At 51.4% G+C, this 22,276-nt stretch overlaps 1 protein-coding gene across 1 annotated transcript in view; it reads left to right on the top strand.

Annotated features, from left to right (window-relative positions):
* Window positions 1-22,276, top strand: part of ldah (lipid droplet associated hydrolase) — a 39,610-nt gene that overhangs the window by 6,787 nt on the left and 10,547 nt on the right. The window contains exon 2 of the mRNA XM_035410611.1: window positions 9,211-9,451. Within this exon, the coding sequence (XP_035266502.1) occupies window positions 9,211-9,451 (241 nt within the window). The remainder of the gene's footprint in view (window positions 1-9,210; window positions 9,452-22,276) is intronic.

The following is a 22,276-nucleotide window of genomic DNA, read 5'->3' as shown; positions in this document are numbered from 1 at the left end:
CTGCGGCGTCGCAGGAAACCGGCCAGCTCTTGAGCCGGAATGTCTTTATGTCTTTTTATGTTTGCAGAAAAAACCAGGCCGCGTAAAACACGCGCCGCGATCTAAACGCATCAGAGACCGCCCGCCGCACGGCCGACGGTTAGCGGTTAGCGCGCTCGCGGTGTTACGGTCTCGTGCGCCGCGGTCTTTCACAGGTCCGAGACCTCTTTCCTCTTTCTCAGAGCTTGTGCTGGGCAGAAACCAACCCCCATTGCACTGGATTTCAGATCACATTTTAGGCACTCTGCAGAAGCTCTAATACAGATTTATTTACACAGTTAGTGTATTTCATGCAGACCGTTCAGACAGCTGGATATTTCTGGTTCTTTGTTAGGCACCTTGCTCAGTGGTACCCCCTAGGAATCAAACCTGCAACCTCTAAAACTCCCAGTGAACCTTTCAGCTGAAAGAATGAAGGGCCATACATTTAGTCTTTTTTCTCTTTTTTTGAATGAGCCTGAATGAGCCTGTAGATGCAGATTCCTGTTCTTCGCACCTCAGCTGGTAGACAGTGGCACTGGTCGGAGTTTGCCAGCACTGCGTAAGGGTAATTAGGTCTGTTTGTGCATAGGTCAAACGGGCACAAGCAGGCAAGGCCCACGTGCTGGGCACATTCAAACGAGCTTCTAAGCGCAACTGCGCTGGAAGGTTCTCCCACCGCAAACAAAACGACGGTTTAAAAATAGATTTAATGGGTCCCGTGTTCAAAGCATTCCAAAAACAAAAAATGTTCAGGCCATTTTGCGTTCCCGTTCAAGTGGTAATATTCCAGTCTTAATTTCAATTTTTTAAATGTTTTTTTTTATAAGTGGATGTGGGGATGGGATGCAATCTGGTCTCCAGTGCAATCCATTATTTTTTAAAATGATTATTTTACTGTTGATTGTGGTCTTTGGCCGCTGTAACCTTCGCTGTTTCTCCTCCGTTAGCGAGCATCGTTAGCTGATGAACTGAGATCGATACAGGTCCAGAATGGAGCAGTGCTTTATAACAGTGGCTCGAGGGTCATCTGCTCACCCTTACAGTAATCAGACGCCATGCCACATCACTTAGAAGACCAGGTGAAAGCGATACAGTTGCGATTATGGAGAAAAAGGCATTCATCTCACTCCAACTGTTTTAAAAGCAGCAAAAAAAAGCAAACAGTAAAAAAAAAAGTTCTGTTGTCACCCACTTCCAGTTTATATTTCATATTTGCCTTCGATTGCCATGCTGGACCATAACCAGTGTTGTTACTTTTCATGAAATAAATGCATTGTTTTCAGGGTTTGCTCTGATTTCCAGCGCGTTCCTGCACCTCGTGTGTATGTGGTGTCATGCCCTGGTCTCTTTTTTTTTTGGCCCAGTCAACAGCCAATATTAATGCCTAGTTTTTTTTTACTATTTTTATTAATGTCACAAGTGTTTTCTCCTCCTAGCTCAGAAATTCCATGGGTGCGAAGCGAGAGGGAGGGGGTGGGGGGGGGGGGGGGGGGGGGGGGGGGGTCGGGGGGGCGTGGGGGTCCCCCTGCTCACACGTGGCCTGTTTTATGGGGTGCAGGAGAGAGCCGTGGAAACGGAGAGAGGTTCGGCTGTAGGGCTGGACCCTGGCGCTCCCGGTTTATGACCAGGCCTGCCTCACTCCCAATGTTAGCAGCCAGTTAGTGTGCCGCTTTTATGGGTGGGGGGTGGGGTGGGGGGTAATACCTGTGACTGATCCGTGCTGGGGACAAGGGGGGTGGCCCACCGGACCTCATTAAAGAGCTTGGGGACGGGGTGAGGTGAGGGGGCGGGGGGGTGTGGGAAACCCCCCCTCCCCCAAACCCTTGGCTGCTCTCGCCTTTTCACGCCCCTCCGAACGCTGGAGACGGGGAAATGTTGAGTAACCCCGTGGGTTGAGGTCGGGTGGTTGACAGATTACTCCCAGTTCGCCCGAGACGTTGGACCCATAATTCCCTGCTTCCCGTGTCCTTCTGACGGTGGCCAGTGTGTCACATGGCGGGCGGAACAGCTGGAAAACTTTCCACATTTCGCACAAGAAAGGGGGGAAAAAAACTGGGCTCAGCTGAGTTTTTTTATATTTTTATTGGGGCCTGGATGGAGGAAACTTCCAGTTCTCCTGAAAGGAAAACTCCGGTAAACCGCAGAATTAGCCAGCGTTGCGTGTGGAGGCTCCAAGCCTTTGCTGTCACTGACTGAGAGGAGTCCCAGAGACGAATCTCACCCTGAGTGAGTGTGACTCACTGTGTGTGACTCGCTGCACGAGATTCGCTGTACGTGATTCGCTGTTCATGATTCGCTGTTCATGATTCGCTTAGCGTGACTCGCTGCACGTGATTCGCTGTGCGTGATTCACTTAGCGTGACTCGCTGTGGAGATGCACCAGGGGTGACTGAAATGACAAAATGCTTCAGAGCTGGAACAGGTGGAGCTGGAGTAGAGAGGTGGCTGCAAAACTTCAACTAACCCCTTTGATCTTCAAGTGTGATGAAAAGCATGTGACTACTGCCCTGCTCAATGTGAGGGGCAGTTTGAACACTCTACTGCCCTGCTCAATGTGAGGGGCAGTTTGAACACTCTACTGCCCTGCTCAATGTGAGGGGCAGTTTGAACACTCTACTGCCCTGCTCAATGTGAGGGGCAGTTTGAACACTCTACTGCCCTGCTCAATGTGAGGGCAGTTTGAACACTCTACTGCCCTGCTGAGTGTGTGGGGCAGTTTTGAACACTCTACTGCCCTGCTGAGTGTGTGGGGCAGTTTGAACACTCTACTGCCCTGCTGAGTGTGTGGGGCAGTTTGAACACTCTACTGCCCTGCTGAGTGTGTGGGGCAGTTTGAACACTCTACTGCCCTGCTGAGTATGAGGGGCAGTTTGAACACTCTACTGCCCTGCTCAATGTGAGGGGCAGTTTGAACACTCTACTGCCCTGCTCAATGTGAGGGGCAGTTTGAACACTCTACTGCCCTGCTGAGTGTGTGGGCAGTTTGAACACTCTACTGCCCTGCTGAGCGTGTGGGGCAGTTTGAACACTCTACTGCCCTGCTGAGTGTGTGGGGCAGTTTGAACACTCTACTGCCCTGCTCAATGTGAGGGGCAGTTTGAACACTCTACTGCCCTGCTCAATGTGAGGGGCAGTTTGAACACTCTACTGCCCTGCTCAATGTGAGGGGCAGTTTGAACACTCTACTGCCCTGCTCAATGTGAGGGGCAGTTTGAACACTCTACTGCCCTGCTGAGTGTGTGGGGCAGTTTGAACACTCTACTGCCCTGCTGAGTGTGTGGGGCAGTTTGAACACTCTACTGCCCTGCTGAGTGTGTGGGGCAGTTTGAACACTCTACTGCCCTGCTGAGTGTGTGGGGGCAGTTTGAACACTCTACTGCCCTGCTGAGTATGAGGGGCAGTTTGAACACTCTACTGCCCTGCTCAATGTGAGGGGCAGTTTGAACACTCTACTGCCCTGCTCAATGTGAGGGGCAGTTTGAACACTCTACTGCCCTGCTGAGTGTGTGGGGCAGTTTGAACACTCTACTGCCCTGCTGAGCGTGTGGGGCAGTTTGAACACTCTACTGCCCTGCTGAGTGTGTGGGGCAGTTTGAACACTCTACTGCCCTGCTCAATGTGAGGGGCAGTTTGAACACTCTACTGCCCTGCTCAATGTGAGGGGCAGTTTGAACACTCTACTGCCCTGCTCAATGTGAGGGGCAGTTTGAACACTCTACTGCCCTGCTGAGTGTGTGGGGCAGTTTGAACACTCTACTGCCCTGCTCAATGTGTGGGGCAGTTTGAACACTCTACTGCCCTGCTCAATGTGTGGGGCAGTTTGAACACTCTACTGCCCTGCTCAATGTGAGGGGCAGTTTAAACACTCTACTTCCCTGCTGAGTGTGTGGGGCAGTTTGAACACTCTACTGCCCTGCTCAATGTGAGGGGCAGTTTGAACACTCTACTGCCCTGCTCAATGTGAGGGGCAGTTTGAACACTCTACTGCCCTGCTCAATGTGTGGGGCAGTTTGAACACTCTACTTCCCTGCTCAATGTGAGGGGCAGTTTGAACACTCTACTGCCCTGCTGAGTGTGTGGGGCAGTTTGAACACTCTACTGCCCTGCTGAGCGTGTGGGGCAGTTTGAGTGCTCTGTTGCCCTGGTGTTGCCCCGGTGTTGCGGAGGCCAGGGTGAGTGCACTCTGGCTGCCTGGTGCAGTACTGCAGCCTGCTGCACCTGCAGAGCATTAAAATTCCTCTGCTGTCGTATTTCTATCCCCGGCCTTTAGGCATCAGAAACCTGGACTTTTATTGTGACATCTCTGCCCCGCGCACTCACTCCCACTCAACGGCATCCGGACACTAAACACACTCACGCTCGCATGCACTCATGCTCAGACACACACATGCACGCACGCACACACACACACACACACACGCACACACACACACACATGCACACACACACAGTCTTTGTCTCGCGCACGCACGCACACACACACACACACACACACCCCTCTCCCGACCCCGACCCCAGCCAGACCTGCGTCGTGCGTCCTGTAGAGGTGGCGGGGGGTGGGGGTGGGGGAGTGAGAAATGTGAGCGTGTGTCCAACTCCGGCGTGCATCCCCAGCCCCTGCCTTCTACAGACCCCCCCCCAACCCCCCCCACCCCGCTTCTGCCACATTCCTCCCTGCATTCCTGCGTCTGGCGGAGGAGAGGAGAGGAGAAGAGAGAGGAGGAGAGGGGGAGAGAGGGGAGAGGAGAGGAGAGGAGAGAGGAGGAGAGGGGGAGAGAGGAGAGGAGAGGGGAAAGGAGGAGAGAGGAGAGGAGCTGTTTCTCATCAAACCTGCTGCTGCTCTAGACATCTAAGATCAGCTGTGTCCTCATCACTGACAGAGCTCAGGAGTTCGTGCTGCCGTCTGTCTCACACACACACACACACAGTCTCACACGCACAGACACACACACACACACCGCCCTGTGTCGGCCCTGTGTTGGCCCTGTCTCAGGCGCGGCGCGGGTCTCTCTCCCCGCCCTTGGCTGCGAGCGCCGGACGGGACAGAGGCGGCGGGAGCGCCGCTCCGCTTCGCTGAGAAATATTTGGGCCCCGGCGCGAGACGGGCCCCGGGTGGAGCTGACCCCCGTGGCCCTCGCCTGCGGAGCCCGGTCCAGACGCCCGACAGGTGCATCCTGTTGCCGAAAACCTGCTAGCGCTCTGCTCGTTCTCTTTCTCTTTCTCTCTTTTCCCTTTTCCCTCTCTTCTCTTCATCACCTCTCTCTTCTCCTTCAGCGATCTGAGCGAAAGAGAGACATCAAGAGGCGTTCTGAGAGACGATTTCTTCTGCTTCAGTCTGACGGTCACTAAATATGGCAGCTCCTCTGGCAGACGGGCCATCGCTCTCTCAGATGGAACATTCCGGACCCTCGAGAGCACTGGCTGACAACCGACCGGTCTGTGAAGCTGGGTCTGTGCTGTGCGCGTGATTTATTTAGGATCAAACTGTCTGTGACCGAGGGTGAGGACTCCTTACAGCTCGCTCTGCACCGTTGGCCAACAGGGACGGCCACCTCTTTCCCTCAGTTCAATGTGACACGGTCTCCGTGGTGACAGAGGCTCCTCCCCCCCGGGGGAGGGGCTTCAGTTAAGAGTGACACTGCACTCCACGTTTGAGGAGAGGCTCGGACTCTTTCTCGTCGACGACGGTTGCGTCCAAACGCCGGCGTCGAGTTCCAGCTCCGACGCAGCGACCGGAACGCGGTGATTAATTTCTGGCGCTCGACGTGAAATCGACGCCCTCCCAGGTGAATCGCAAAAAACTGGATTCGCGGAAGGAAGGAAGGGAGGAAGGAAGGGAGGGAGGGAGGAAGGAAGGAAGGAAGGGCCCCCCGCTCCTGAACAGGGCCGCGGAGAAGTTACGTCTGACACGGCCTTGGCCGTCGATTTCGTGTCTGAGAACTTACAGGGGCCCTCGGCCCCCGGCCCCGCCGCACCTGCTCTCTCAGTTTCTCGTGGTCCGCGTGACTGCGGAATTCCCGCGCGGCGTACGTGGTGGCGGAGGCGGCGTGCGTGTCACGGGTGTCATGGCGACCAGACGCTCAGGGCCCGCTGGACGCAGCCGGGGACACCTGCAGCTTTCAGACTCTCTTTTAGCACCTGCCCGTGAATCTCAGCCAGAGCGTAAACATGTTACACGGACTCTGGGAATTTAACCTTTCCGCCTTTCCTCAACACTCATACTTTTTTCCCTTTCTCGTGCTCGTTCACTCTCCTTCCCATTTGTTTTTCTTCCTCACTGAACTCCTTTCTTTCTTTCTTTTTTTCCTTCTGAACCAACACAGTTTTATGTAACACTGCGTTAGCTCCCCCCCCCCCCCCACCCCCCCGTACTCTACAGGAGATGTCACACTCTATTAAGGTAAGTATTTTTTGAAAAGCAGGGTTTGCTTTCCTTTGTTTATTTTTTCTTTCTTTCTTTCCCCCCTTTTTTCTCCTCTCTTCCTCTCATAAGCTGAGTGTCAGGGGTCCGCTCTAGCTGCGTGAACCAGAAAGCAGCGGACCAGCGCTGACCCCCCCCCCCCCCATCCACCCCCCCCCACCCCGCTCTGATCTCTGGCCGGTGCGGAGGGCCAAGATGTCCCTCCGGGAACGGGGACATTTCAGTGCCGTTTTGGAAACGTTTCGGACCCGGGCGCTCCAGGGACCCGTCCCATGCACCTTAAGGGTGGGGTCGCCGTTAGCGTGCGCAGGGTTCGACTCCTGCTCTCTCTCTTCGCCTGGACCCCGCTCTCTCTCTCTCTCTCTCTCGCTCTCTCAGTCTGGACCCCTCTCTCTCTCTCTCTCTCTCTCTCTCAGCCTGGACCCCTCTCTCTCTCTCTCTCTCAGCCTGGACCCCTCTCTCTCTCTCAGTCTGGACCCCTCTCTCTCTCTCTCTCTCTCTCTCTCTCAGTCTGGACCCCTCTCTCTCTCTCTCTCTCTCAGTCTGGACCCCTCTCTCTCTCTCTCTCTCAGTCTGGACCCCTCTCTCTCTCTCTCTCAGTCTGGACCCCTCTCTCTCTCTCTCTCAGTCTGGACCCCTCTCTCTCTCTCTCTCTCAGTCTGGACCCCTCTCTCTCTCGCTCTCTCAGTCTGGACCCCTCTCTCTCTTTCTCTGTCAGACTGGACCCCTCTCTCTCTCTCTCTCTCTCAGTCTGGACCCCTCTCTCTCTCTCTCTCTCTCTCTCTCTCTCTCAGCCTGGACCCCCGCTCTCTCTCTCTCTCTCTCTCTCAGTCTGGACCCCGCTCTCTCTCTCTCTCTCTCAGTCTGGACCCCTCTCTCTCTCTCTCTCTCAGTCTGGACCCCTCTCTCTCTCTCTCTCTCTCTCTCTCTCTCTCGCTCTCTCTGGCAGCGAGCGCACGTTGGCCAGCGCGCGCGGCGGTGTCGCCAGCGTTTCGGGTTCCAAACAGGAGGGCGGGGAAGCGAGCCAGAGAAATCCGCTAACAAGACGACGGAAAAGCGGGGGGGGGGGAGGGGCGGGGGGGCGGGGGGGGAACGGAGGAGTCCGCGGCTGGTTTGGACTCTCGCTCTTCCCCTGGAAATGCCAGGGGAGATTTATGAGGCCAGGGGCCTGTGGTTTCCCCCTGCCTGCCAGCGCACGGCATCGTGTCCCTCATCCGCCACAGCGCCCCCTGGTGGCACCAGCGGTGCGGAATGCGGACAGCTGCGATGGGGACTCGGTGCGCCTCCCTGCCTGTATCCCAGACGCGCAGCGTTAGCGGCAGATCCAGTACAGCTCGCGTGCACATGCTCAGTTAAACCCTGGTCCGGGGAGGGAAGCTGTCCTCACAGGGATCACAGCCATAAAGCGAGTAGCGCACGGTGCACTCCCCCTCAGTCTGACTGTAGGGGAGAGCGTTTCAGTATCAGAGATGAAAGCGCACTTTCCCCCCCCCCCCCCCTTTCTCCCCGCTACAACCGCTCATATATCTCCCTGGTAACAAAAGGGACCAGAAAACAGGGGATCCCCCACCCCTCTTGATTGTAAGTGACGGGGGGTGCTTTTCCATGCAGGGTGATTAGAGAGAGATAGAGAGAGAGAGAGGGACACAGAGATGGAGACAGAGAGAGAGAGAGAGAGGGACACAGAGCTGGAGACAGAGAGAGAGAGAGAAAGGCCGTGCGCTCTTGCGCTAAAACTCTTCAGAGGGCGACTTGTTGAGGTCACCGTCAGCGTTTCCACGGCGCTGGCGGGTGACTCTCTCCTGTTAGCGCGGTTCTTCGGTTCATGAGCGCTGGTTGCCAGGGGTTTTTTTTTTGGGGGGGGGATTTGAGCTTTAGCCACGACCGCCGTCAGGACCATCTCACTTTAGCATTTTGGGAACTCGACAGTGAAACCCACTTGGGGCTGGTCTCCGATGAGTGACCAGGTGGGACGCGTTACCAGGGGTCGCGTGCGTTACCGCCATTTCGTGAATCATTTGCGAAAGCGTGCGCTATCGTACGCTTGGATTCAGACATGGAAACAGACCGTGGTGCGCGCTCCAGCTCGGAATCGCCCTGGAAGTGCCAGCGCAGAGAGGCGTTATCTATTTTTTATTGAGAGCGTAATAGCATTGGCTGCTCGGTGGAAACGTCGTGTTTTTGATTAGGAGAGTGACAGAGAGTGATGGTTGTGGAACTGGGGCTGTAACTCTAAGGGTGTAGTTTTCGATTCCCTGGTGGGGCCACTGCTGACCCCAGAGTACTTAACCTGAGTTGCTTTGGTGTATATCCAACTGCATGAATGAGTTATATGTAAGTAAGCTGTGTAGTTCACTCCGGAGAAGGGCATTTGCTAAACGCCTGTTGTAATGTCTTTGAGTATTTTTTTGAGTGTCAGTTAAAGAAATGTTTTTATTTTCACGTTACCTTGACAGTAAAATTGGTAGTAAAACTCTTAATGTTTATGTAGCTGAAACCGTGTTGTTTTCAACTATATTACTATATTATTAGGTTTAGGTAATAAAAAAAAACATTTTTATTCTCATATAGTCCCAATCTTGTATCTTAGCTATGTTTCCAGAGCCTTTGTCCATATTAATTCAGAACATTTTTTAAAAAAAGCTCTATTACTACCAATTTTCAAATTAGTGATATTTTTGTGTAATAGATGCGTAATAAAGTTGTAATAAAGGTGTAATAAAAGTGTAATAAAGGTGTTATAACAGTGGTGTCCCTCCCCTTTGCAGGTGCTGAAGTCCGTGCTGCTCTTTCCCACCATCGAGCGCATGGCGGTGACCCCGCAGGGGCGGGTCATGACCCCGGTGCTGCGCCGGCTGCGCTACGTGGCCTACCTGCCCGTCTTCCTGCTCTCCCTCCTGCCCCAGAGCCTGCAGGCCACCGTGGTGAAGGTGGCCCTGAGGGCCGTGCGCTGCCTCGACCTGTCCGTCATCCCCGCCGCCCTCAGCCTCTTCAACGTGGACTGCGCAGGTCAGGCCGCGCCCTTCGCTCGTACCCTGTGCCCGGCGTGCGAACGCCACTTTACACACCTTCTGCTTTACATCCCTTACATCCCTTAAAGCTGTGGTCTCGCGATGGAGGGCCGTCTGTATGCTGGTTTTTATTCCAGCCTCAGATCATGATTATACAATTAGTTCAATTATTTGCTGAATTAGGGATGCGGGTTTGCACATAATGGTGACCCCGACGTCTATGGTGACCCGCATTGTCTAAATAAAAACTTGCTTGTATTCTGTGCTTCAGTGCAGTTAAATGCATATGGCTGAATGAGTAATTGGACTCAATTATGGCACCATTAATTGGTTGGAATGAAAACCTGCATACACACGGCCCTCCGTGGCAACGAGTTTGAGACCACTGCCTTAAATCCTACATACTACACTGTGCTCATGTAATATCCTAGATGCTACATATTTGGACCCTGCGCCCTACATTTGAAGCTTGCACTCCACATAACAGTCCACATTGCATTCTACACTGTGCACTGTGTCATACCGAAACCGCACACTTAAATACTACACTCAGTGTGAGCTGCCCTGGATCGACTTTTCCCTCTGACAGCCTGACCTACAGTGCCCGGAAAAAATAGTCATTTTTACAGGAGTAGACATTGCAACAACAGCGCTTCTGATTGGTTTGTGCGAGGCTGTTTGTGTCACGGACAATTACCCACAGCTGGGGCTCCAGCAGGGCCTGGGGCTTCATATAGGGGCGGGAGGTAGGGGTTGGGGGTTTGGGTTGGCGTGGGGTTTTGGGGAGGGGGGGGGGGGCGGAGGGGCCAGAGTCTGTAGCGTTGTTTTCACATTGGGGAAGGTTGTGCTGTCGCTGTCTGTCCCGGTAGGAGAGTGATTAATGGGGTGCTTCTTAAAAGCCTCCCGCCAAGGTTCTGTACAGCAGAGCGGCCGCATCGTTAGCTCGGGCCAGACACCCTGCAGTTTGGACTGTCATGATGTTCAGCGGCTTCTCCCTGTAGTCACAGGGTTTATTCTATTCTATTTTATTTTTAGTATAGTCTAGTTTAGTTTGTACTTGCTGGAGTTCATGATTCCATTGACTTTAACAACAGCCCCTGGTCTAGTAGAGGCAAACAAAAACCCCCATACCATCCAAAGTTTCCCCGCCATATCTCACTGTGGGTATGACGTCCTTTTCAACGTGACTGTCCTTCTGTCGCCGCTGGTGTGTGTGGCCAATAAGCATCCAGGCCATCGGGTCCCTCTGCTTTTAGGGCGTGGCTCATGCACCTGTTGAACTTCCCATGAGCCCGAGGCCCAATAGGAACCCGTTAAACTCCGAACCCTGGCACTGCGCGAAACGCGACGCCTCGTAGTTTCCTGCCACGCGGCTTCTGGGGGCCGTTTCCCGCACCACCTGGTCCAGTTTTGAGCCCTGGGTTACCGTAGCGATCGGCGTCCCCGGGGCGAGGGCGCGGCATGGTATGGCGCGGTTTCCGTGGCAACCCAGGGAACAGGGGTAACAAAAATGGGAACTGGCAGCGGCGAGGGGAGCGGTGGACCGGGTTCAATCGAATACTGCTTCTTCTTGGGTTAGTCCGCGGAAATTACCCAGAAGTCCGCGGAGCGTTTTCATTTCGGGGGGGGGCGGGGGGGGCGAGGCCAAGCGAAGGCCTTCACAGGGAAACTACGGGCCGCTCTTTTCATGTTGTTTTGGGAAGAGGTGCAGAGAGCGCCAGGGAGAGGAGCCGCCCTTCGGCGAGTCGCGCCCGTTCTGAGGTTCGCCTCGCAACCGCCGCCGCCGCCTCTCTTTCCCACTCCGGGCGTGTCGCCCGTCCGCCCGCCCGCGCGCGATTGGAGGAGACAAGGCCCGCATTCCAAATACAAAACCCTCCGTTTCTCACAAAGCGCACGCAATCAAACCCCCCCCCACCCACACTTCCCGAAACTCCACTGCGGTCCCTTTCATGGCCCGGCCCCACCTCTTGTTTTCAGGGGGGGGGTGTTTTATTTTATTTTGCGAAGCGTGCCGTCGCTAGGGAGCCCGGACGCGTGCCGTGCCGGAGACGGGCAGAGCCTTCGCCGGCGTTCCTGATCTCCGCCATCTTCTCCTTGCGCGGACGGGCCCCGCTTTCCCCGCTTCCGTGTTTGGCTTGGCCTTCCCGCGCCAACGCGGTTTTTTTAGCCTTACGAATTCGGCGGTCGGGGGTTAAGGGGGGGGGGGGAATGTGGGGGGGGGAGGGGTTTTCACAGGAAGAAAATGTGAGAGTTTTTTTTTTTTGTGTCACTGGGCTGGTATGTGGAGAGGAAACGAGGGAACAGAGAAAAGAAAAAAAAGGAAAGAAAGAAATGCTGTTCTTTGGGTTGGTTGTGAGAGCTCAGAAGGCACGTGGGGGCTGTTTGTCTCTCCCCGGGCCGTGGAGGTTCCTTATCGCGCGAACGTTCGCTGGCCGCAGCGGCTGATAGCGTCGGGCCCCTCACCCCTCCGTCTACGTGCGCATGGAGGCTCTATTCACAAACGAGTGCGAGGCGGGCGGGGCATCGGCCCGCGGCTGTGCCCACGCTAGTGCCCACCCCAGTGCCCGTTCCAGTGACCGTGTCCACGCCAGTGCCCACCGCAGTTCCCGCAGCTGTGCCCATGCCAGTGCACACACCAGTGCCCGTGCTAGTGCCCATGCCAGTGCCCACGCTAGTGCCCACCCCAGTGCCCATGCCAGTGCCCACGCTAGTGCCCATGCCAGTGCCCACGCTTGTGCCCACCCCAGTGCCCGTGGCTGTGCCCACGCTTGTGCCCACCCCAGTGCCCGTTCCAGTGACCGTGTCCAAGCCAGTGCCCACCGCAGTTCCCGCAGCTGTGCCCATGCCAGTGCACACACCAGTGCACATGCCAGTGCCCGTACCAGTGCCAGGGCCGGTGCCCATGTCCGTGCCAATACCGGTGCCGGTAAAGGCCTCGGTGCTGATCTGGTTATTCCGTCTCGCTCAGAGCCTCCGCGCAGGCCGTGGCCCAGAGGACTGAAAGCCCGTATTCACCGTGTTCACCAGAGGTGGGACTCATCTGGCCGCCCGCCACGCACCGGTGACGCGCCGCCTGTGCTCTGCCAGAGTTCGCGCCATTTATTTGGTATCTTCTCTTCGTTGATTTTATCTTCAGTGTTTATTTTTTCAGTGTTGGAGCGGCATCTAACCCGTACAGCTCAGATCTCAATGCAGCCCCTTGCATAGGTGGTATTGTTACTGCAGTGACAAAAATAAAATAAAATAATATTCCTTTAATAAGAATTATGTTACAATGTTACTTCTCCTGAGTGGCTGGTTTCCCTGGTTACCACCACATCAGTTCCTCTCACCTGTTCCTTAAGCTGACTGGCTACCAGCTGCTCACAATAAAATACAGTAAAATACAAAGAAAAACAGGTTTATGAAAATGTAAATGTTCATAAATGGGGAAAAAAATAGTGTCTACTCATGAAATAAAGAGTTAACCCTGCCAGAGGTGTTCTGTACGATTCCAGACAGGAAACTGAGTGTGATTCTGTGCGGTCTGTGATATGCTGGGTATACCGGCATCCTTTCAGTCCAACCGGAGAACAGCACTCAAAACCCAAACTGAAACCCCCTTTTTTTTTCTTGGTGGGGGGGAGGTGGAGGAGGGAGGCTTATGGGTTTTTAGGGGTCCCAATACCGCCCCCTTCTAGTTTCCCCCCCTCCACCTCCCACACACACACGTTTCTGATCTCTATCTGGAAAAAGATCTGGATTTTAACATGACGCACTGGCACTTGCACTCCAGGAGACCGGATCTCTCCTCCTCTGGTCTCTAGAACCCGAGTCGAATGGCAGGCTGTCAGAGGCCGCGGTGGGATGTGTAACAGTACTCAAATGTTATTATTGCTTGTGTTTGCGTAAGTAGTCGCAGTAGTCGCAGGACTGAGAGAGCGAGGGAAAAAACATCGAACAGTGAAACTAACACAGAGGGGCGGTGTAATGGTCGTGGGTTCGATTCCTGGCTTTGGGTGCTGCTCTGGATCGCACCCTTGAGCAAAGTAAAGTACTTAACCTGAATTGCTCCAGTGAAAATCCAGATGCATAAGTGTGCGTGTGTGTGTGCGTGTGTGTGTGTGTGTGTGTGTGTGTGTGTGTGTGTGAGAGAGAGCTCTGGATAAGTGGTCGCTAAATGTCTGAAGTCTAAAACGTAAAAAAAAAAAGAAATGATGCTATTAACAAAGACGTGGTTCGCCATAAAAGCGTTGCTTAAGGTGCACACAAGGTTTTCATGAAAGCTGCATCTGCAGAAAGGGCAGCAGCTGTTTTCTTTGGCCCGAAGAGGAAATGGTTGGCACTGCCTTGGTAAGGGGTGGGGGGGGGGGGGGGGGGGGGGTTGGGGGGGGGGGGGGGGCATGGGGGGGTTAACGCTGACATAGAGCCGCTTGCCAAATAACAGACCTCCTGAGACACGGTTCTGAAGGATTTGGGAAAACAAAAACAAAAAAATAATAAAAAAAAGTAAGAAATAAAATGAAATAGGCTGAAAGCCGCTGGATCAGGGCGGTGACGTGTCGTTGTTATTGAGGGTTTAATGTCAGGCCTGGTTTCTTGACCTGGCGGCAGAGATTCCTGATTTTATACACTGTTTGTTTTCCTGGCGAATGCAGCATATTGAGTTATAGTGAAGTCACATCCGTCAGTCCTGGCTGCAGGCACCTCTGTGGATCTGCTGCAGGGGTCAGGCAGGGTTCTCCTCAAGGTGGCGCTCTGCGGGACGGTGACCCCCAACCGCCGGTCCTCTCCTTAGAGTCCAATAAGGCAAAGCTGCCCCGCAACCAGGCAAAACTGCCCTGCAACTGCCCCGCAACCCGGCAAAGCTGCCCGCAACCAGGCAAAACTGCCCCGCAACCTGGCAAAGCTGCCCTGCAACCTGGCAAAACTGCCCCTCAACCCGGCAAAACTGCCCCGCAGCCCGGCAAAACTGCCCCGCAGCCCGGCAAAGCTGCCCCGCAACCCGGCAAAGCTGCCCCGCAACCCGGCAAAACTGCCCCGCAACCAGACAGAACTGCCCCGCAGCCCTGCAAAACTGCCCCGCAACCAGGAAAAACTGCCCGGACCCCGACACTCTGGCACCCCGACAGCCCTTGTCCCAGAAGTAGCTTTGGTTGAAGCCACTTTTTGGTCAATGAAAAAAAAAGAAATGGTGTGCAATTTTTTCTTCTTCGTTTTGTTGTGACGTTCCTCTCTGCACGTTGAACACATTCTCAGGAGGAAGAGTGATTGAATCCTGGCTGATTTAAGACTCGTTCTTCAGGGACCAGGCATGGCTTTAAGTTTGTGGCGGGTGTTTTTGCAGAAATGCCGGGAACTATCTGTATGTCACATATTTTGATACCTTTTATTTTCATCAATTTATTTTTTATTTTTTGGTGAAACAAAAAGACGCAGGCACATTATTTTGAATAGATAGACAGATTAGAATAACCGAGGGTAGGTAATGAATCAGTTTCACGAGTTTGCGCACCGTAGTGCATTTCCTCAGTTCCTTCAATTCATCCGTAAACCTGACTACGGTGAGTTTAAACACGCGAGCGGTGATTGACGCCATTTTGGCTCAAATGCGTCTCCTGCTGGCTCAGGTTTGCTGTTGGAGTTTGCTGTGGAACTGAAATGCCAGCTTTAGCTGACGTGTGGGAAACACCTGCCCGTTTACACTCACGCCTGCTCTTTATGCACAACCAAAGACCTCTTACACAGTAAGTGTGTCTTTTTTTTTTTTTTGAAGAATGCATTGGCTCCTTTATTCAGCGAATTGTAATGTAAGTGCTTGTACCACTCAAAGTCAAGTCAAGTCGAGTTAAGTCAAGTTTATTTATAAAGCACATTTAAAAACAACAAAAGTTGACCAAAGTGCTGTACAATGAATCGAAGGTAGTTGGTTTTTTTCAAAGACTGGGGTGAGGAAGGCTATGAATGCTTTTCAGTTTTTAAATGAAGAAATGGAAAAAAACATAAACAAGGTAATGACCTCTGAGAGATAGCGATAGAGATAGACACAAAAACATAGTTAAAAGTAAGAATACTTCGCATGCTTAAAAGATCAAAAATAAATAAAAGCAGAATTGAATAAATGTGCTGCAGGTGTGTTTTGCGTGTGCACACGCATGTGTGTGTGTGTGTGTGTGAGAATGCGCTCGTGTGAGCGCACTTGTGTGCGTGCATGCGTGCGTGTGTGTTTGTGCGTCAGTGCAGTGGGCACGCACTCTGTCCTGGAAGTCGTGAGTTAGCGGTGAGCGCTTGAGAGCGGACCCCAATCTCCCGCCCCCCCCCCCACCCCCCCCACCCCAGGCCGGTAATGAGGGGCATGTGTGAGCATCTGTGAATTGGGTGGAATGCTGCTCTCTGCCAAGAACCTGCAGCTCCTCAGATAAGAAAGATGCAATAGGGGATGTCTCCCAGATCTCTGATCCGATTGGCTCTCTCTCTTCCTCTGTGTCTCTGACTTTCTCTCTCTCTCTCTCTCTCTCTCTCTCTCTCCCTCTCTCTCCCTCTCCCCCCTCACTTCTTTGGGTTTAAGTTGTGTCTAGGTTCAGTATGTTTTAGGGATGACAAAACTTTTATTATTATTATTATTATTATTATTATTATTGTTGACAGCAAAACTACAATTACAACAATTATATAAATATAATAGTTTTTATTCATAATAAAAAATAATGCATGTGAGTGTGTGTGTGCATGCGTGTTTGTGTGTGTGCGTCTGTGTGTCTGTGAGGGTGTGTGCGCGCGTGAGTGTGTGAGTGTGTGTGTGTGTGTGTGTGTGTGTGTGTGTGTGAGTGTGTGAGAGAGTGTGTATGTGTGTGTGCGTGTGTGCGTGTGAGTGCGTGTATGTGTGTGTGTGTGTGTGTGCGCGCGTGTGAGTGTGTGTGAGTGAGTGTGTGTGCTTGTGCGTGTGTGTGTGAGTGTGTGTGTGTGTTTGGGCAGGTGTGTGTGTGAGTGTGTGTGTGTGTGAGTGTGTGTGTGTGTGTGTGTGTGTGTGTGTGTGTGTGTGTGTGTGAGTGTGTGTGTGTGTGTGTGTGTGTGTGTGTGAGTGTGTGTGTGTGTGTGTGTGTGCGCGTGTGTGTGTGTGTGTGTGTGCGTGTGTGTGTGTGTGTGTGTGTGTTTGGTCCCATGCTCTCAGGCTTTCCCACGCTGGGTACAGGAGGCCAGACCACTGAACAAAGGGGCCGAGCTGATCATTAACCCTGAGACACGTTCACTGAGCACAGCGCAGCCTGCTGGGACCTACTGCCCAAACACACACACCTGCACACACACACTCACACACACCTGCACACACACACACACACACACACTCACACACACTCACGCACACACCTGCAGACACACACACACACACTCACACACACACCTGCACACACACACTCACACACACACATGCGCACACACACACACACAGACGCGCATACACACACACACACACTCACACACACACACACACACACGCACACACACATACACTTGCACACACATACACATACACACCTGCACACACATACACACACACACACACACACACATACACACACACACACGCGCACACACACACATACACTCGCACACACACACACACAGGCACATGCGCACATACACAGACACACACACGTACACTTGCACACACATACACACACAGACAAGCACACACACTCACATACGCAAACACAAACGCGCACACACACATACACTTGCACACACATACACATACACACCTGCACACACATACACACACACACACACACACACATACACACACACACACGCGCACACACACACATACACTCGCACACACACACACACAGGCACATGCGCACATACACAGACACACACACGTACACTTGCACACACATACACACACAGACAAGCACACACACTCACATACGCAAACACAAACGCGCACACACACAGGCACATGCGCACATACACTCACACGCACACACGCACAAACACACACACACACACACACACACACACTCTCAGCATTATTCTGTCTAAAGACCACCAGGGTGTTAAAGGTGCCCCGCAGTTAGAAATTAGCCTAGCAAACTAAAACTTGAAATCCCAGACTGGTGCTTGGCATGATACTACATCACACAGTTGGGTTTCTTAATCTGAGTTAGCGTATTGCGCAAATTCTGTGAACTCATAAAATTTCTAACTTTAAGTCGTCATCTCCTCCTCCTCCTCTCTATCTGTCTCTCGTTCCTCCAGTTAATGAAGTCAGTTTTTGTTTTTGTTTTTTGTTTTATGATGTTACTTTGGCCTGACATTAGATTATAAAATGTTGGCAGAGCAAAGGTATCAAATAATGGATGGCTAGTAGGCATTTTACTGAAGCAACTGGGGTTGTGTAACCTGTTCAGCTACTCCTCAAATCAGTGCGTACTGTATAAACCGTTAATAAACGCTTCGTAAATGTCTTACTACTCGTTCATTACGTTTAACATCTTCGTAATGTACCTAATAGATTGCAAATTGTAGCTAAACAGACAGTCTGAAAGGCATTTATTTATCTGCAAGTTGAACAATTTGTAACATGTGAAATTAGGTTCATTTAGAAAATGTTATGCAAATCAATACAATAAGACTAAAAAAAATCCCTTTTTAAAAGTTTTTTAGAAAGGTTTTTAAGAGCTTGATTATTGTGCATGAAAGTTAACACAGACTTTGTTCATATTATATACTATTTAAGGTGTTTATTAATAGTTCTTTCAATTGGCGTGATCTAACTTTGGATGTACCAGACATCCAAAAGGTCATGTGACCCATTCAGTACCCTCTCAACATCAGCCCTCTATTTATATTTGCCCTGTCATTTGTAACTAAGAATATTCGCTGTGGCTGTATTAATCATACGTCATATTTACCACGTTCTCTGACAGTATGAACAGTGTGACCCGTGGAGCAGCGTCACGTCATCCATGACGCTGAAGACGAATGGAATCGTGTATCTTTTTTTAAAAAAGGGGAATGAAGGCTGAGTCAGATCAGGGTCACGCGCTTCATGCAAACGCTGCTTGCGTTGTGTCACGGTTTCTTCGCGGCTAAAAATACCCGCGTGTCGCTGCCGCGCTCCGGAACGATCCGTGCCGTTTCCCGCCTGAGGCACACACAGGCCGCACTGTCCGCCACGGCGGGAAAAAAAAAAACAAAAAAAAAATAAGTATCATAACGGAGCGTCGTCATGCCGACGGACGAGGCTGTGCGATGACGACGGACCGTGAGGGGGGGGGGGGGCGGGGGCGAGGGGGGTAGGCCGTGTGGGCGACGGTGACGCTTCCGAGCCGGTAAATCGAGCCATTTTTTTGGCGCAGTGACATCGAGGCTTTGCGTGAGGGTTCTGTTTTTTAAAAACGCGTGCATGTATGATTTTTATGTCGCTGACATATTAAATCAGAAATATCAGTGTTTCCCAGTGTGTGTGTGTGTGCACGCGTGTGTGTGTATGTGTGCACACACGTGAGTGTATGTGCGGGTGTCTTTTAAGGAAACCTTCTTCGTGTTTTTTTAAAAATTTTTTAATTTTTTATTTATATTTCATAGCCAGAAGCTAACTGCCCACTTGTTTCAAACCGAACAACATCCAACCCAAACAGCGGAGTGGCTTTGAACCCCGTTTGGGTGGTGTTTGCATTGAGGTGACCCTTTGAGATTCCCTGTGTACCTCCAGCCCCAGAACGGCTAAGGTGTTTGAAACGCGATGCGGCTGCTTGTGGTAAATACCTTCTGTAGATGTGGAAGTGTGCGTAGCTCAGAGAGGTTCATTCATAAACTGAGACAAACCATCAGTGATTACATAAAACCTGCTTTCATGGGTCGTGTATATGTGAAAAATTATTTATTTGACTTATTTTTAAAAGTCGCCCTTTTGACTTCTGAGATAGATTTTTGATAGATGGCTTTCACTCCAAATATGCACAAAATCCCGAGAGAGAGAGAGAGAACATTTTGCCACATCTTTCGTTCATACAGTGGTTTGGAGTCTCAAGATGAATTGATGAATGGATAAAAACATCAGTGCGTTTTCTGAACACTTGTGTTGTGTTCAGGGCAATGTTACATAAGAGGAGAGTGTTAGGAGTTTGATTAATGTGTAAATCAGGGGCCAGACTTAACGTGTGCCACTTGGAACGCTGGCTCGTGTCGCGTGTAATATCTAACCGTTTCTGTTCCTGAACGTGAAATGAAGTGAATATGTTCAGGTGTTTTTTTTTTTTTTTTTGTCTGCCGTGAGTTAGCCTCTCTCTCTTCTCTATCATTTCTCTCTCTCTCTCTCTCTCTCTTTCACACACACATGCACACACACATTTGCTCGTACACACACACACGCACGCATTCGCACGTACACACGCACACGTACACATTCACACACACACGCACGTACGCACGCACGCACACACGCGCGCACACACACATTCACATGCACGAACACAGACACACATTTTGAATTCTTTATTTAGGTCCTCATTTATAAAGTGCATCATACATAAGGACCCGTCTGATGTCTGATTCCCTTGTGTGGCAGCGCGGTAGATATGACAGATATCCCAACAGAGATATAACAATTCAGAAAACGCAGAACGGGCAGTCGCATCTCAGTCATTAGCACGGTATCAGGGAGAGTTATGGACACTAAAAACATCTTCTCCTCCATACACACTGGCTGCCAGTAATGGAAGAAATTAAACAATATTTTGCCTGTTGCTTTGTTTTCCATTCATCCGCCCCCATTACCCATGGTCCTCTGACCATCACTCTGCGGACATGCCCACGACTTCCAAAAATAAAAACCAGGCGCTGACACTTACGACCTAGTTGTGTAATGGCTCGTAGTAGTGACCGGAACTTTAGTAAGACAGGCTTCTTCTGAACTGGAAATCTGAGGCACAGCCCGCTTCCAGTAAGACCAGCGATCTGCGGTCCTCGTCGGCCACGGTGATGTCAGGTTTGTTTGCTGGTACGTCTGAAAATAGATAGAGGTCATTGTTGCACTGACACATTTGAGTGGTGTTTCAACAGTTCTTATGTAACAACAACAGAAGGATGGAGAATGGATGATACATCTTCAGCTATAGTGTCAATAATTCTGTCATGTCTGGCTATGAACAGCCCTTTTGTAAAAGTGACAGTCAGCTAACATATGAGGCATGGTTTCTATGACCCTGTTGCTGTCCGTGATGTAAACAACAGGAGTCATGCGTATTGGGGTACACCAGCTGGACAGATTGAGTTTGGTGGGAGGCGTGCTTTTACAGCGAAGATAAGGATGTCCTCTCACACACACACACAGACACTCACACACGCACATACGCACACTTGTACACGCTCATGCACACGCACACACACATACAAACACGCACACTAAGATTTCATTGTTTTGTGGAGAAGATCTACTGCTCCTTCATGCGCACCAAATCAAGAGTAGAAATTGCCAGGAAATCAGTTATACACAGTGTAGACAAGAAACAAATGTTCAGTCTTAGGTCAACTCTAACAGACTACATTTCGGTCTTAAATCAATTTTAACAGAGCACATTTCAGCCTTAAATCAATTTTAACACTACATTTCAGTCTTGCATCAACTCAGACAGGGAATATTTCAGTCTGAAATCGACTCTGACAGAGTAAATCGCACGTAAATAAAACTGACAGATCGCACTTTAGTTTTAAATCAGTTTTATTGGTTTGTTGTGTTTTATTCTGTTTATGACATACACTCAGAAACAAAGGTACAAAAAGAAAGTGCCTAAAAAGGTATGCTTGTCACTGGGGTGGCAAAGTGGGGTGGGGTGAGTATGTGTGAGTGTGTCTGTGTGTGTGCGTGTGAGTGTGCGCGCGTCTGTGTGTGTGCGCGTGCACATGCATGTGCGTGCTTCTGTGTGTGTGTGTTTGCGTGCGTGTAAGAGAGAGATGTGTTTCCAAGACCTGCGGTCTTAGCAGATTGCCTCGCCTTAACTCCTGCGTCATTGACACACTTTTCACAGCTTCCACGTGGATGGGTTCAGAGAGACGGATCACAATGGGTGCTTGGAACCCAATCCGCGAATTCCGACTCCCGCCAATAACGCTTGACCCAAAAAAAAAAACTGTTTCACCCAACAGGGGAGGGAGGGCAATCGGCCTTACATGGGGCTTAAAGACCTTAAAGGGTAAAAAAAAGATGCTCTCGGGGTAGAATTTACCGAGCAACGGGAGAGATTTACAGACCGGGATTAAACAGGGATATGGACCGGGGGCCCCAAGTTTGTTAATGTACAGTAGAGAACTCCTCTTCCTCCTCCTCCTCCTCCTCCTCGCGTCGCCGAAGCGCTGTCTCTCGAGCGCGTTTACCTACAGTAGCTATGAAAAGAAAGTGATTTAGAAAGCAGGGGAGGCGTGCGTGGGATTGGGTCCATTTTTTCTACGTTTAGCAATAGTTACGGACTATTGAAGGGCCCAGGCCGTCTAAGGCTTTCTGCAGACTGTTCTCCGCAAAGCTCGAGACTGGAGGAAGCTTGGGGTCTGTCGTGTGCGCGCCAGTGTTTGCTGTCGGCAAATTGATTTCTTGAGGCTCCCAGAGACCCAGAATTGAATGAATGAATGAGTCATTGCATTTGTATGGCACTTTTCTGAACGCTCAAAGTGCTTTACAGTGATGAGTGGGATCTTACCTCACCCATGGGGCGACATAGCTCAGGAGGTAAGACCGATTGTCTGGCAGTCGGAGGGTTGCCGGTTCAAACCCCGCCCTGGGCATGTCGAAGTGTCCTTGAGCAAGACACCTAACCCCTAACTGCTCTGGCGAATGAGAGGCATC

The sequence above is a fragment of the Anguilla anguilla genome, chromosome 1 (genome assembly GCF_013347855.1).
Source record: "Anguilla anguilla isolate fAngAng1 chromosome 1, fAngAng1.pri, whole genome shotgun sequence".
Taxonomy (NCBI): domain Eukaryota; kingdom Metazoa; phylum Chordata; class Actinopteri; order Anguilliformes; family Anguillidae; genus Anguilla; species Anguilla anguilla.
This window is presented reverse-complemented; position numbering and strand designations above follow the sequence as displayed.